Source organism: Pempheris klunzingeri, chromosome 5 (assembly GCF_042242105.1).
Source record: "Pempheris klunzingeri isolate RE-2024b chromosome 5, fPemKlu1.hap1, whole genome shotgun sequence".
Classification (NCBI taxonomy): domain Eukaryota; kingdom Metazoa; phylum Chordata; class Actinopteri; order Acropomatiformes; family Pempheridae; genus Pempheris; species Pempheris klunzingeri.
In genome coordinates this window covers 14,715,969-14,731,615 of record NC_092016.1, presented here as the reverse complement: position 1 = coordinate 14,731,615, position 15,647 = coordinate 14,715,969, and the positions used below count along the sequence as shown (strand labels likewise).

General features: G+C 43.5%; 3 protein-coding genes across 4 annotated transcripts in view; 1 reads left to right on the top strand and 2 right to left on the bottom strand.

The window, feature by feature from the left end:
* lmf2a (lipase maturation factor 2a) overlaps positions 1-15,647 on the bottom strand; it is a 141,639-nt gene that overhangs the window by 37,041 nt on the left and 88,951 nt on the right. The window lies entirely within an intron of this gene.
* On the top strand, positions 229-5,184 carry calub (calumenin b). 2 transcript variants are annotated; one of them, XM_070830772.1, is made up of 7 exons: positions 229-269; positions 1,804-2,043; positions 2,270-2,463; positions 2,596-2,762; positions 2,872-2,932; positions 3,029-3,228; positions 3,738-5,184. In XM_070830772.1, exons 2-7 carry the CDS (start codon positions 1,823-1,825, stop codon positions 3,840-3,842), a joined length of 948 nt encoding a protein of 315 aa, XP_070686873.1. In that variant the 5' UTR covers positions 229-269; positions 1,804-1,822; the 3' UTR covers positions 3,843-5,184. The 2 variants fall into 2 exon arrangements, with proteins under 2 accessions (XP_070686873.1, XP_070686872.1); XM_070830771.1 differs by having other exon boundaries at positions 1,800-2,043.
* LOC139201252 (cadherin-related family member 5) lies at positions 6,396-12,016 on the bottom strand. Its single transcript, XM_070830526.1, has 15 exons — positions 11,926-12,016; positions 11,621-11,835; positions 11,025-11,081; positions 10,837-10,929; positions 10,648-10,734; positions 10,448-10,567; positions 10,073-10,243; positions 9,805-9,895; positions 9,621-9,727; positions 9,335-9,535; positions 9,089-9,220; positions 8,391-8,469; positions 8,106-8,296; positions 7,988-8,008; positions 6,396-7,684 (listed from the first exon to the last, which is right to left on the bottom strand). Exons 1-15 carry the CDS (start codon positions 12,014-12,016, stop codon positions 6,686-6,688), a joined length of 2,655 nt encoding a protein of 884 aa, XP_070686627.1. The 3' UTR covers positions 6,396-6,685.

Here is a 15,647-nt window from a genome sequence, read left to right as displayed (position 1 = left end):
GTTTTGGGGCTGCTTTTATGAAGCTTACCTGTCCCAGACACTGGAGTCCGTTTTGTGAATGAACGAGGTTTTGTTGACTTTGAGGACGTGGCGGTTCTCGGCCAATCCAATCATCGGTGTTCCCTTGAAGTGGACCAATCAGCGAGCGACATCGCACTCGCCCTCTCGGACTCTGATTGGTCTGTTGGCGTTTTAGCACAGGAAGTGCATGGGTGTGTTTCCGGGAGGCGGGACTTAAACTGCAGCGAAGAACTTCCCTGAAGACGCCGGTGAGTCCTCTAGATTAAATTTGTATTAAAATACAGAAGTTAACTCAAATGTAGTTCTTCCATTGCTAGTGTTTAGAAATACACAACATGGACAGTTATATAGTTGCTTATTTATCGTCACAGGACGAGTGAAACTGCAGGTCAGCAGGTAAAACTATCTGTTCGCTAGGTTAGCCAGTCTAATGTAAACCTAGTCCCTAAACTTGGGTTTGGATGTAGACGGTAACTGACTGGTCCTCACGGGCATGAAGTGTTGCTGCTGACCCGTGATTTAAAGACGATGGAAAGATTTAAGGTGTCAGGAGATGAGTGAAAGTGAGAGCGCAGACATGGTGATGTGTCACACTGAAGCGGCCAACATGATCAAAATGTTAATTTGCCAGTTTATTAGCTTCATTTAATTAAAGCTAATGTAGTGAAACACAGCAGGATAAATCATATCTCCACGAAGGTTTCAGTGTTCAGTTTAAGCTGGACTGTTTTAGTAAAATGTTGATTAAACTTTAAATTATGTTGGAAGCTGTTGGTGCTTTGAATTATTTTGTGTTATATTGATAATTGTGTCCACCTCATTTGTGTCGCTGAGGGAAGTTTAAACATAATAAATGGATTTTGGTGAAATGCAATACAATTCAGTACCAGTACCAGTCAACAAAGTGACTTCAAACTTCAATCAAATCTAAAACAGCTCTTATATAACTGTAACATTATAACTAGTATGAAGGTAGAATTTAAGGCTGTTGTATTAGATTGCATTATTCTGAGATGTACCAGATAAACCGAGTTTATAATTTGAATATGATATCTAATATCATAGATTCAAACTGTGAAGGTGTCAGTTAAGTAATTTGTAAACCGTTGCAAATGAATGATAATGTTAATATTTTGAGAACTGTTGAGCTGGTGGTAATTAAATATTTAGGATGTTAGTACCAGCAGCAGAACAAATAAGGTATTGCATCAGCTGCAACAGATTAGCCAAGCAATTCACCTCACAGTCGGAGTATTTGCTTGCACTCTGAGTCATACTCTGGCATTTGTTGAGTTCAGTCGTCCTTAAAAGCTGTGCTTAAGTGCTACAACAAACGGTTATTTTCATTAACAATTATTTTCTCAATTGATCGACTAGTTGCTTGGATAATGTCAGAAATTTGTGAAAAATATCAATCAGTGTTTCCAAAAGCATCTAATGTCTTATTTTGTCCACAACCTAAAGATATTAATTTTACTGTCAAAGAGGAATTAACAGAAAAAACTCACATTTTAGAAGCTGGAATCAGGGAATATTGACTTTTTATTATATTACTTATTATATTTAACCATTATATTTGATTGTAATATATTTTCAAATTAATTAAATCATAATAATTTCAAATTTGATTCCAGCTCTAGGGAGCAGTAGTGACAGAAAAGTGCTCTGTAAATTTAGGTACACAAGCAATACAAAGGTTTTTTGGTTTTTTTTGCCAGAATGCACAGCTTGAGGAATAACTGCAGCCTATTGGTGTTGTCTTTTTGCCCCTCGTCCAGACAGTTTCCCTCACATACGCAGGATGGAGCTGCGGCCACTTGTCATGTGCTTTGCTCTCTGTGTGGTTTACGCCACCAGCAAACCCACAGAGAAGAAGGATCGTGTTCACCACGATGAACCCCTCAGCAACAGAGAGCATGACGACGCAGAGAATTTTGACTATGATCATGAAGCCTTTCTGGGACAAGATGAGGCCAAGACCTTCGACCAGCTCACACCTGAGGAGAGCAAGGAGAGGCTCGGGTGAGAACACGTCGGGGAGACTGTTTAAATCTCCTCTTAAATTACTGGGGTTATTCTTTCACTCTAGCCATAGTGGTAATCGACGTCTGTAGCAGAATACTGTTTGCTTTACTGTAGTTATGACCTGGCTTCACCTCTGGGAGCACTGAAGTTTATCTGAGGTGACAAACCACTAAATACAACGAGGGAACGAGCCGTTTGCCAAATTTCTGTCATTTCTCTACAGCATGTTGGTTGAACGTATAGACGAGGATAAAGATGGCTATGTGACAGTTGAGGAGATGAAGAAGTGGATCAAGCACGCTCAGAAGAGGTGGATCTACGATGATGTGGATCGACAGTGGAAGAGTCATGACCTCAATGGGGATGAGGTGGTGTCCTGGGAGGAGTACAAGAACGCCACATATGGATACATTCTTGGTAAGGCTGCAGACAATCCTCATTTCATGCATTTAATGAATCCCTGATGTATTACCAGCGTACTGCACGGACACAGACACACAAGTGCCACGCTTGCACACCTTGTACAAAGCTTTGACCTGTGACCTGCAGATGACCCCGACCCCGATGATGGCTTCAGCTACAGGCAGATGATGGCTCGCGATGAGAGGAGATTCAAAATGGCCGACCAAGATAGTGACATGAAAGCCAACAAGGAGGAGTTCACAGCCTTCCTTCACCCCGAGGAGTACGACCACATGAAAGACATTGTGGTGCTGGTGAGTGACAAACAGGCACACGCACTCACATAGGTGTTAAATGATGTCACTAACACTGTATCTTTTACATCCCTTCTCACTGCCACGTGCACTCCTTTTCTTCCCACAGGAAACCATGGAAGACATTGACAAGAATGGAGATGGTTTAATTGATTTAAACGAGTACATAGGTGAGTTCTTGTAGCCCATTCTCATAAAAGATCTATCTGTCTATCTGTCTATCAGCGGTCTAATCCCAGCTCACGCTCTACCTATCTGTGCTTTAGGTGACATGTACAACCAGGAGGGAGACGCCACAGAGCCTGAGTGGGTGAAGACAGAGAGGGAACAGTTTACTGAATTCAGAGACAAGAACAAAGACGGAAAGATGGACAAGGAGGAGACCAGAGACTGGATCCTGCCAAGTGACTATGACCATGCTGAGGCCGAAGCCAAGCACCTGGTCTATGAGTCAGATACAGACAAGGTATGTACTCTAAGGAACGTTTAAATTATTTCACATTTCATCAGAAATGTATCATTGTCATGAATTTTGCTTCCTGTGTCATTCACTTAAATATTGGAAGGAAGAGGAACTGTTGGTGCGAAAGCACAAGTTGTTTACTGTTATCCAGTACGTACACCTACAAAATACTGAGAAAATTTGTGATGTGACAGATTTGGTTGATATTGCAAAGAAAATATATCCAAGTCTAGAGTTTGCTTTTTCGCAACTCGCTCAAATCACCTGTGTTTGTTACATGCCTGCAGTTGTTTTTCAGTGAAAGCCATCCAGTGGCACCTCATGTGCCTTTGTCCCATCAGGCTTAATTACTGTTCAAACAAAGTATGAAAAGCGCATGATGGAGACGGAGGCTTTCATCTCAGCCTTGTTTGTATTGTAGCAACATTAGGTACCCCCATATTTTGGTAACAGTTTTTAAAAAAGAGACTGACACGAACACGAGATGTATGATGCTGTTCTCCCTCCGTCAGGACGGCCTTCTGACCAAGGCAGAAATCGTGGAGAAGTACGACCTGTTCGTGGGCAGCCAGGCGACTGACTTCGGAGAGGCTCTGACTCGACACGACGAGTTCTAAATACCCGCCTGCCTCCAAAGACTCTGTGTTCGTCTTGAGTACCATCTTACCCCTCCGACAGTGGATGGAGTATCTCAAACAGGATGAGCTCTTCTAATCCAACGCCACGGACGATAATTTATTTGATTTCTTGAATGTGTCCCCTTGTACACACATTAACACTCAGAGTAATGTGTACATGCTTGGCCAGTGTGTCTTCATGCTCAGTTATGCGTTAAATGTGGGATATATATCGCCAGCCTTTCCCCCACTTCCCCACACTACACTTATCCCTTTTCCAGGTCAGGCGAAGGACAACAACAGTGTTAGATTACCTTTTTTTTTTTTTTTTGTTTGAAAGGATGCTTTTATGAAATAGCCATGTTTTGTTATGAAACCTTGATAGAGAAAGTTTAGACTTGCAGTATACAGAATAGTTAATCTCACTTTCTTTTTGCAATGCACTGGACTGTGAAGAGTAAAGCTGATCTCTAGCCGATAGAATTTGTTCTGCTCCTCTGTCTAATCACGTAATCGGGCCCAAACTGAAATTCTAATCGCTGCTTCACTTGTACTTTCTCTCTGTGTCTTTAATTGATCGTAGTGTGGTGTTGCTGGAATAGAGGATGTTTGGAACGTGGAGTAAATATTAAATTCCAGTGACAATGAAGACTATTTGGATTAGTGCAATACAGTACCATCGGGGGGACCGTGCTGTTTGTTATGCCGGTCCCTAAAGCACCCGTGCTAGCTCAAGCTGCGGGTCCTACATACAATAATAGTCGTTTCTGCTATGTGTTAGTTGATGGAATCTAGATGAATTTAGAGACTGATGGATGCTTTGCCCTCAAAGTTGCCTCCTTTCTTCTTTCTCATCACCTCAATAGTTTGTGTGTGTGTGCGTGCGTGTGTGTGTGTGTGTGTGTGTGTGTGTGTGTGTGTGTGTGCATGTGTACATTTATTACTTGTATTCCTGACACCTCACTTTCCCTTATTTTGGTGTTAAATTTTGAGGTGTGTTTGATTCAGCTGAACTAATCTGTGTGCCAAGCAAAAATATTTGTCTTGTTTTGTAAGCAGTTTGAGAAAAATTCTACATTTTGCGCCTCCAACACTTTGCCCTCCTAAATATGTTTGTTATGCTTGTATTATCACTACCACCATTTATAACCACTGTTGATATTTTTTATGGTATACTATAATGTATATGATAATGTTTTTTTACAGGCTCACTGCAGCGGCCACCCTTTCACTTGTGACTTTACTGTAAATAAGTTGTTGGTCTGCAAACTGAGCACTCTAACAATCAGGTCCAGTTTTTGTGATTGAGAAGAATGTCTCAATAAAAACAAATAATATTGGAGCTTTTAGTCTGCGGGATTGTTTCGACCTTAAGCGCTAGTCGCCACCAGGTGTTCTTCACACGGCAGCTGTTATTACAAGTGACAGGGTGATAATCGTAGTCTGTAGCCAAGCTGCTGTGCTCAGAAGTTGTTTCTGTGGGTCACAAAAAAAAACAACGTTCCACATTTCTAATAACTCACTGCTTTTCCCAGCATTTCTTTTTTAGGAAATGCTCCGTTTCCTGGTGTCCTTCAGGCTGTTGATCCACTGACCTCTGGATTGTTGTTTCAGGCCTCTTTCCTCTCGCCATCGCTTTCAGGAGAATCATTTGCACCCTAATCTCCCCATAGTAACTCCGCTGAGCTTTTTCTTGCTCATTTACATGTCAAACATGTTTTATCTTGTTTTTTTCATTTACCCAAATAAGGTTTGATGGCCCCAAGTCATCCTTATTGACCATCAAAACTGATCGGTAAATTGAAACTTTACATCGTCTCAACACACGTCTTCCTATCTCTGTTTTAGTCACCTAATGCTATTCATTAGGAAATTCAGCCTCAAGGGGTTTACAGACAAATATGTCTGTGAGTTTATATTGTATGCACATGTGCAAAGGCGTTAGAGGAAGTGGGTTAATCTGCAGGAGGTGAATCTTAACAGACCCACTGAAATAAGTTTGCTAATAGGACAAGCACGTTTACATGCTGCCACGTCACATTTTCCCCTCTGAGTGTCATATCATCAGTTGCCAGAATGAACTCTTAACTTCTCAGCTAGCGCCACCGTCAGGTCAAAAGTTCAAAACTTTTAAATAACATGACACTTCACCTAATGCAGAATGTCTCTAATCTTTACCCTAGTTTAAGCATTTTGAATTTTACATCCAAGATTAACCATCTCACAGCATGTACTTAAACCCTCCCCTCAGATTTTAGTGCCCCTGTCTTTTCACTTTAATAACAACTCTTGGCTCATTGATTTAGTTAGACAACAACTTTACTCGTGTTTTCGCAGTTTTCTACAATCTGTGGTTTCATATAGATTTACCCTTAAAAAAAAACACAAACAATCCCATCATTATTTGTAAACATTCGCATGTAAAATATTTGATTCATAACTGATTCATTGTTGTTTTACTTGTGCTCACTTTGAAATGAATGTTGTATCCTTAAAAAGTTTGATTTAAAGGAGTGCTTCTTTTTAACTGCATCATGCACTCAAGATCATTACTGTCATCTATGCTAACTTTATGGTATAAATGGAACAACTTTATGCCCTACAGTTGTGTTGTTAAATGTTTACATAATACAGTATACAGTGTGTGAACATGTAACCCATGTGCTGCATATCTCGTGTATGGATTCTGTCCTCAGCAGTACCTACAGCACAGCAGAACCAGGCTGCAGAGTATTTTTCTCGCTCAGTGACGTGTTCGCTGTTTGTGCCATCCGCCTTCACTTTACCTCCTCCATTCTCTGTCCTCAGCCCCGTCACTCTCAGTGCCTGCAAAATCAGTGACATCACTTACTAAACGTGATAAAAACGGGATTACAACGAGCCATCACTCTAAGCAGCTCTTCTTCATCTGACTCTAACTCATCACTGTTCTTTTCTGCCAGGAAACCATCATCATCCTCACCCCCCGTCTTGTCTCCTGAGTTTGTCGAGGGCCTTCTGTCCTGAGCTGGACTACCGGAGTCTTCAGCCCCATCTGGGTGTTCTGATTGGTCCGTTTGGTCCAGTGATGTGGAGGGTTGGTCTACGTCTGTGCTCAGAGTCACAGGTGTTGGGTCTGGTGTTACTGGAGGTGTATCCATGGGAGACCTATCTATGTGCACCGGCTTGGCCTGTAACGGTGCTTGCTCCGGAGTGGGTGGCGGTGGGCTCACCTGCCTGGGGAGGGGTGAGGACTGTAAAGGTGAATATGGGGGTGTCTTCACACGAGGTTTGGAGAAGGGTTTGTCTATTTCGGCTGAAGCAATTCGTGTGTGACTCCACGGAATACTGGACTGAGAGGAGGGGCTGGTGACGGGGTCAGCAGGGTCATCACTCATGGTTGTTTGTGGAGTTTCTGAATCAGGACAGGTGAACGGTGGAGTGCTAATGGCGTCAGGGGTTGCTGGGCTTGGACTTGTGTCACGTAGCGCCTCAGTGGAGTCCAGGGATGTGTCCATCGGTGAGCCAGGGGTTTCTTTGGGAGGAGCAGCATCTTGAGCCACAAGTGTGGGGCTCACATCCACAGCGGCTGGGTGAAAGGTGGGTGAGCCAGAGGAGCTTTTAGTTGGTGTAGAAACATTATTGCTGAAGACCACAGGGCTATGGACGGTTTCGGAGGGGATGAAGCTGGTGTCGAGTGCAGCGGTCGTCCTGGGTGGAACGGGTCCTCGGCAGGAGGGGAGGTCTTGATGGGTGTAGACGCCGGGCTTGTCTGGGAAGTTGAAGGAGGGATTGTAGGTTCCATATTCCTCATTGTTGTAGGGTACATCCTCCATGTGCGGCATGGCGCCACGGTAACTCAGCTGAAGAGAAACCACAGTCATCAGGTCAACATTTGGAGAAAGAAAACTACAACACTAGTATCGCAAATAACCTCCATCACAACTGAGGATCTAAATCTGCTCATGAAGGCTACGAGATGTGGACAAAAGCAATGTGGGTCTTGAGTGAAGAATGTTTTTGTCTGGCTGAATGAAAAAAATGAATGAATGAAAATGTACTCTTAATAGGACTAGAACAGTTAACTGTGGAGATTATTAAGGACAGGGAGAAGGAAATGTTAGACAAGGATGAATATTAGCCTCAAAAGTGAATAGATAACTCACCAGCTGGAACCACCGTAAGCTCTGTGGGAGTATATGCAGTAGAGAATATTTCAGAAACTCAAAATGACCAATAAATCTTGGTAAATGTGAATGTAGAACACAGGGATTAATAGCTCACCACATTGGGGTGTTTTCCTTGGGCGACACAGCCTCTCTCCAGTGGGTCCCTCTTTCCCTTGTGTTTCTTCTTCAGCCACATCACCACAGACAGAATGCACCCAAGGACCGTCATGAGCACCATGCTCAGAAACAACGCTTTGCCCACAGTGCAGCTTATCGGACGGTCATCTCCCAGTGGACTATGAGGGACTGTAGCATTCACAGACAGACACACACACAGTTTGTCTCAGCCTGCATTCTCATCGGCCATCAGTAGTGACTGTGTGCTAGTGTGTGTCCTCACTTGATTGTCCCTCAGATAGCACCTCCACCACGACAGAAGCAAAGGTGGCATCTCCTGACTCCTGGTCTATAGCCGTCACCTGCAAAGTAGTTTGACTTTGTATCATGTTATCGCCCCCTTATTTATGTCTTTATTTGATTATAGATTCTAATGAAGCAATACAGCGAGCAGGCTTCACTGAAAGACGCAGCGGTAAATAAATAGTCAGAAAGATGAGGTTGTAGTTGTTGCAACAGGACATCTTCATTGAATTTTAATTCATTCTTGTGACTGGTAAGTTTAGAAACATGCTGCTTGATGTTGACCCATAAGCCGATTAACTTCGATAAACAGAGTGTATACTTTACATTTTACATTATGGCTGATCTTGATCAATTACCAACCTTCAAATTCCAGCTGGACAGGCGAACTCAAAATAACTTAATAGCATCCTTTGTTAATTGGCTTCCTTTTTCATGTTATTGTACACAGAAACAATGCTTCCTTCTTATGTTCTCATGCATGTCAAAAATGTATTATTATATCTGAGCTAATTCTTTTTTCTTTTGTCAGGTCAGCCTCATGATAGACCCACTACCTCAACTGGCTTATCTCATACATACGGCATAGAAAGTCTACATAATTTATAATCACTGGCCCAAAATTTCCAAAATCACTGGTATGGACTTTTTCAACCCCTGATTTTCAGAGAAGCTCACCTCTAGAATGTGTTTCTGTTCTGGTTTGAGCTGATCAGTCCTGGCAATCAGGAAACCCTCCTGTGTGATTTGGTAGATGTCTGTGTGATTTGACGTAGGAGTGAAGGTGAAGTAGACCATAGGATTGAACCCCTATGTGGAGAAAGGAGTTGATTTGTAACAATATAAGTCACATATGGAACAGCTTGAGCATTTTCGAGCTGTGGATGTATGCGTCAGGCGTGTGGAGAGCAGTGGAATGTGTACATGGTTAAAGTCTTGGTCTTGCACGTGTAACATCAGTGCTTTGCTGCCGTAGGTGTTGACCAGAGAGGCAGGGCTCCTTCCTGCAGTTACAAAGCCTTGATATTCAGCCATGTTGAATTCAGGATAAAACTGGTTCACTGCCAGAACTCGGACCAACACTGTAGCCACAGAATACTTCCTGGGGTCGTCATCTTGATACGCCTGGTTGCAAGACACAGACAAAGACAGAACAGTGAGATTCATATCTTTTAATGCAGACCATTAACACTGAGTATGTGGGTCTTACCATGATCTGTAGATGCAGCGCCGGAGTTATGAGCCTGTCTTTCACCGCCTGAATCAGTCTCACCTCCCCCGTCACACTGTCCATCAGGAAACGTCCATCATCGTCTCCTAACACGAAGACAAACACAGTCACAGATGTAAGCACGGTAATTTTAGATATTTACTTGCACCGGTGTGGATAGTACCTGAGAGGATGGCATAGCTGAGTGGAGAGATGAGTCCTCTGTCTCCATCCACTGCGTGAATGGGACCAGGAGAGAAGTCCAGCACAATGTTCTGCACAATGACACACATTTGTTGCTCTAAAAATCAGAACCAACCCATTTACCTAAACAGCTAACTGCATGGAAGCTAAAGTTTAGCAACATTGAGTTAGTGGATGTTACATCGACATCATGAATGGACATTCCTGTGTGACACTGGTAATAATATGTGTGTGATTTAGCAGCTGACCTCTTCCCCCTCTGTGACATTGACTGTGTACTCAGGGCTGGTGCAGATGCGGCTCGTCTCATCCTGGAAAAGCAGCGTGCAGGGCAGAAACTGGGGGTACTGGTCGTCTCCATCCAGGACGGTGATGGTGATGTTGATACTGATATTAAAGTGCTCAGCTGTGCTCATCTCCTGAGAGAATGGCAAGTCAAGATTTCTTTAGGGGATATTACACTGGTCAAGCATGTTTGTAGTGTAGTATCACAATCAGCAGGAGCATTTGGGAATCTTGATTCTATTTTCTAGGAAAGGATCATTTAAATGTGGTATTTAATTAGATGTGTGGATACATTTACTCTGAAGCAGAGCTCCAAAACAGTCAAAAATTAAAAACACACAGCTTACTGAAGCATGGATGGTGACAGTGAGCAGGGCTTTGGTCTCGTAGTCGAGAGGCTTGGACAGGATCACCTCTCCGCTGTTAGGGAGATCAACCTTGAAGTACTCTGCATCAGGCTGTGGAACACACATTAACAATTAGGCAGTGATTGTGTGTGTGAGTTTATGAGTGCGCAGAGAGACAGAGTAAAACTCACCGACGTCTGGTCAATGGAGTAAATGATCTTGTCGTTGTCTGCGTCTGTGGCCTGGACAGTAAAGACCACAGAGTTCACTGCAGTCAGCTGGAAAACAGACAGACAGAGAAACATTTTAGAGCTTTAATCTTGTATGTTTTGTTTGTGAATGCGCAGATTTCCACACGATTGATTGTGAAAGTGTCATACCTCACTGAGAGCAAGAGACTGCACGGTGTCTTCTGCAAACGCAGGGCGGTTATCGTTCTCATTGAGGATCTCCACCATGATTCTGTACACACTCTATAACAACAGCAAAATGAATAAATAAAGACAGGTTTGAATGGCTGGGATGGCACGCTGAAGAGTTATGGGTAAGACGAAAGAACAAAGTGTACCTGAAGCGTTTCCTCCTCGTAACAGGACAACTCAGCCATTAAGATGGGACCCTGGGCCTGAGACACACAGCAGCAGACTTTGATTCAATATGATGAAACATTTTAACACAAATACTGAAATCACATACTCAGAACTCAGTCATTATGTACCCACCATGATAACCAAAAGAGTAAACAAGTGCACTTGATGAATATGTAATGTTGAACCTTTGTAGCTGTGCTAAATGTCTTAAGCCTTGAAATCTTCCCCTTTGAAGGATAGAGAGACAGAAGTAGACAGACTGAGTCAGAGACAGAGAGAGAGAAGCCACTAATCTGGCTGACCCTTCAACAGCTGCCAAGATGTAAGACTGCTGACTGGGAAGAGGATGATGACAAGAGAGATTGTGTTTGGTCCAAGGACAGGGTTGTAAGGTTCAATCTCTGATAGTTTGTTCTAAACTTAGATACAACTCCCTAATGGCGGCGCCACGCATGTTCCAGCATTCCTGCAGACTCAAAGAAACAGGAATGCACACAATGTCATGGCTTCCCATTTATAAGAAAGCTCAAACAGTCAGAGCAGCGTTTACGAGGGCGTCACCCGACTCATTTACCTCTCGGTCGAGGACTTTGTCGGCGGATGTGTTAAGCCGGATGTTTCTTTCATCAAGGAAGAACCACTCAGCGTCCTTTCCATCCAGCCTCCAGTGAATCCCCTCCATTGTGGTTTCAGCCAAGAGTTCAGCAACGACTTCTCCCCAAAGGCTGTTTTCTCTGACTGCTGTAAATACATCCTGACCATCCAAACATCCACCCCATCCTGACATTCCTGCGTGAACGCAAACACAAACATATATATATAGAGTGAAAGAAAACCCACTCACCCACTGTAATAGTAGCAAATGTGAAATGGTTGTACCTGTGGCTGTGTGCAGACATTGGAGGACCAGCAGTGAGCAGACAAGGGCCTTGGCCTGAAACAAGTTCCAGTTCAGATCAGTGAGGGCCATTCCCGAGCTCAGTCAGGCCTCAGGAACCAGATCTCTCTGAGCCGACAGAGAGAGAGAGAGAGAGAAATAACAAATAGGATTAAGAAAGCGCGGCCATCCTTCTCCCTTCCGCAGTATGAATGAGTGGGCTGGACTCGGCTTTACTCTGTGCCTCGATGACAACACTTCTCAAGAATCATCATTAGGTTAAGACTCTTTCCTTATGTACAAACACTAATACTCACACGCTCTGCTCTGTCCTATAATTCCCTCAAATCCCCTTTAAGTGGGTTTCTGCCGGGCTTTCCCCAGTCTGATAGAGCAGAGCAGGAGAACAGTAGCCCAATTATCCATCCTCGCGTCATGTGTGTCTGACCTGATTGTTCTTTTCACCTTTCCCTGTCCATCTCTGCAGACTGCAGATTAGCCTGTTAATCTGACACCACTGACAACACTTACTGTGGTCGTTCTGAGCCACATTCTTCTTTCTAAAGGTTGTATTTTCTACAGGCATCACAATGTAGGACGCCAGAAGTCATAACAACTAAGCAACAATTCTGTGATCCCGATATTTGTCAGAGTTATGGTGTAACAAGGAATCCTTCTTGGAGCATCTCTGCCGCACAGACGTCTGTTCAGAAACCTGACCATATTTCTTAACAATGAAATTCAATTTCACTGAAATCTCTAGTAAATAAAGGCATGTGACTAAATGTCTATCATGCTCTTGTGAGAGCACCGGTGTGTTTGGTGTGTGGGCTAAGCAGGATCTGGAGTCCCATCCTACTAAAACAACAAGTCTGCTCATTACACACTCAGCTGGTTTATCATGGATATGAACACAGACCGTCTACACTGTTGCTCAGCTGACTGACCTGTTGTTGTCAAATCCTCTGCAGCTTGTCTGTCGGTCTCCATATCCTCCTGACTTGTGATGGAAGCATCATCTCTGATTCCCAAAACCCCCGAAAAGCTACTAAACACTCAGAAAGACAGATTGAGGCTTTTAGGAGTAATCAAAGATAACACCGGCCACATACACACTTACCCCCCACAGACATTAAAAAGCAGATAGCAGCTTATGGCGTGTATCCTAGGATAAACGTCAGCTCAGGGGCTAAAGCCTGAGGGCGGGCCTTACCTGGTCAGGGACAAAGACTGAGCCAATCAGCTTAGACATGGCAAGAACCTGACGGTGAGGTCACAGACTGGGGTCACAAGTGAATTTAAGAGCTTTGTCTGGACACTTGACCTTCATCCAACAGTTTATCATGCAATCAAAGTTCAGCAGTCAGCTCCTGTTCCAGCTGTAGTAGCTGTCTGATAGACCATCGCACTTTAAATCATACTTTAAATCTGCACGTGTGTTTCGGTGTATTGTACAAGTTACAAGTCGCTAAAACAACCTACGCATGTACTTTGGCTCCACAGCTTGTGGGTGTTGGATTTGTTCAATTAACTAATGGGCCCTGACAAGGGATTAGCTATCAAAAATCGGCTGTTCACCCTCTGAAGATTAACCCACATCCTTTTTCACACTTGTCCCAGCATGCATAGGCACACACACACACACACACACACACACACACACACTGTGTCCGCACATATCTTTAGGGGTCCTGCGACGAAAGCTTTCGTCTGGCTCCATGAGAGATGTTTTGGTTAACTCAGGCTTATAAGTGGTTTCCATTGTCAGAGAAAAGCAGATGTGGGGCGGCAGAAGGTTTTGGAAAACAAAGTTTGCCTCGGGAAAGGCTGAACACTGCACAGTCTTTGTTCCTGAGAGTTAGCACAGAGGACAAGCATTTTCCAGGTCATATTTTTGTTTAAAGATGGTTTTTCAGGCAGAATCCAGAGAAGCAAACTGAAAGCAGGAGACAACCTTTGTGTAACTGTGGAACATAAATATCAAATTGTTAAAGGTAATTATGGCTGAACAGAGCAACAAAGAACAGACTAGTTGAGTTTGTATTTATACTGCTGTGACTGGACTTGACCACCGGATGTCAGCAGAGAGATGGTTAAAAAAGCTGAATTTTTTACAGAGACTTTGTTCTCATGCTCTGAAGCTGTGTGCAGTACTAAATTACTGCATTGGATAGACAGACACCGCAATGATAAATGTTGTATTGATGTTATGAAACCTTGAAAATTCAGATGAAATTTTGCATTGACATTCTTGGTCCCCAGAGGAGGAATCTACTAACTTTGATCTTCTGAATCTAGCACCACCATGAGGTTCACATTTGTGACTTTGCGTGTCTCAACACTGATGGATTGCAATGAAATGTGGTTCAGACTTTTATGTCGTCCTCAGGATGAACTATAATAACTCTGGTCGTTTTTATCAAGCACCATCTTACACTCAAAATCTTAAATTTCCCAACATGTTGGTTTGTAACTAAATACTTGGTTAAACTAATGACATGCCAACACACGAAAATAGATGCTGAACATGGTAAACATTATACCTACACAACATCAGCATTTTGGCCTTGTCGTAGCATGTTATCATGCTGACGTTAGCATTTAGCTCAAAGCACAAATGTGCCTGCAGCCTCACAGAGCCGCGTGAAAGACTGCAGACACTCAGTCCCGTCCTGAGTTGCTGAATTTGTCCTGCACATCGACCCATTGTAAACTGGGTGTAACACTAACCTACTTCTTCCTACACAAGAGAAATTTCCACTGGCTACAAAGTGGGCGTGAGAGCAACATTTAGTTCCTGTCAGTGTCTCTCTGGGAGCCATTTCTGAATTATGAATATGTTTCAGTAATTTATTGCCTTCATTAAGCTTGATGCTACCAAACTAAATCCCTTTCCACTCTCTACTGCCTTATCACCATTCTCCGTCGGCTAACTTGGCCTGGAAGTGCCATGCCATCCAGAGGGACTGAGTGTATGAACTACTGAAGCGAAGTGGTTAAGTCCTGTGGGGAAACCCTCTAATTGAGATTATTACAGACTCACTGGCATGTCTTACGGATGATGATTTCATTGTGGACAGAGGGTGAGTTAGTTAAAGTCAAGTGTTTAAATGTGCATCTCACTCTCCTCTGAGCCTGCATCTCCCTTCAACAGATATAATCTCCAACTGTGTGTACAGAAGACTATCTGGCACCAGAGTGACGAGGGGCTCTCTGGTCTGCTACATCCATTTGGAGACGCCCGGGTGTCCTGTCATCACACCAACAATACTTCAACAAGACATACGGGCATAGGTCTGTCCTCCCGCGTAGCCAGTCTCAGAGCTCATTCCTTATGAGTGTGGACTCAAAGAGAAGGCTCTGAAATAATAAACACAGCAGAGATGAGAAGGGACAACAACATGAGGGAGAAGCCAAGAGCTGTGGAGACAGATGTGGGGGGATTGAGCACAGTGGGATAGACACTGGGACTGCTTCCAGAGCAGTGAAACATGACTACTTATGTTTACCCCCGCCCTCTCTCTTTCTCTGTATACACACACACACACACACACACACACACACACACACACACACACACACACATTTTTCTGCATGGCTCCCTTCCAGTCTCCAGACCAGGTTTTAGCTGATTACCAACCCGGGGGTCTTTGGGAATCAACACCACTCAGCAGCAGAGAGGAGATTTTTTTTTTTTTTTCTGACAAAATGAGGGAAAAACAGG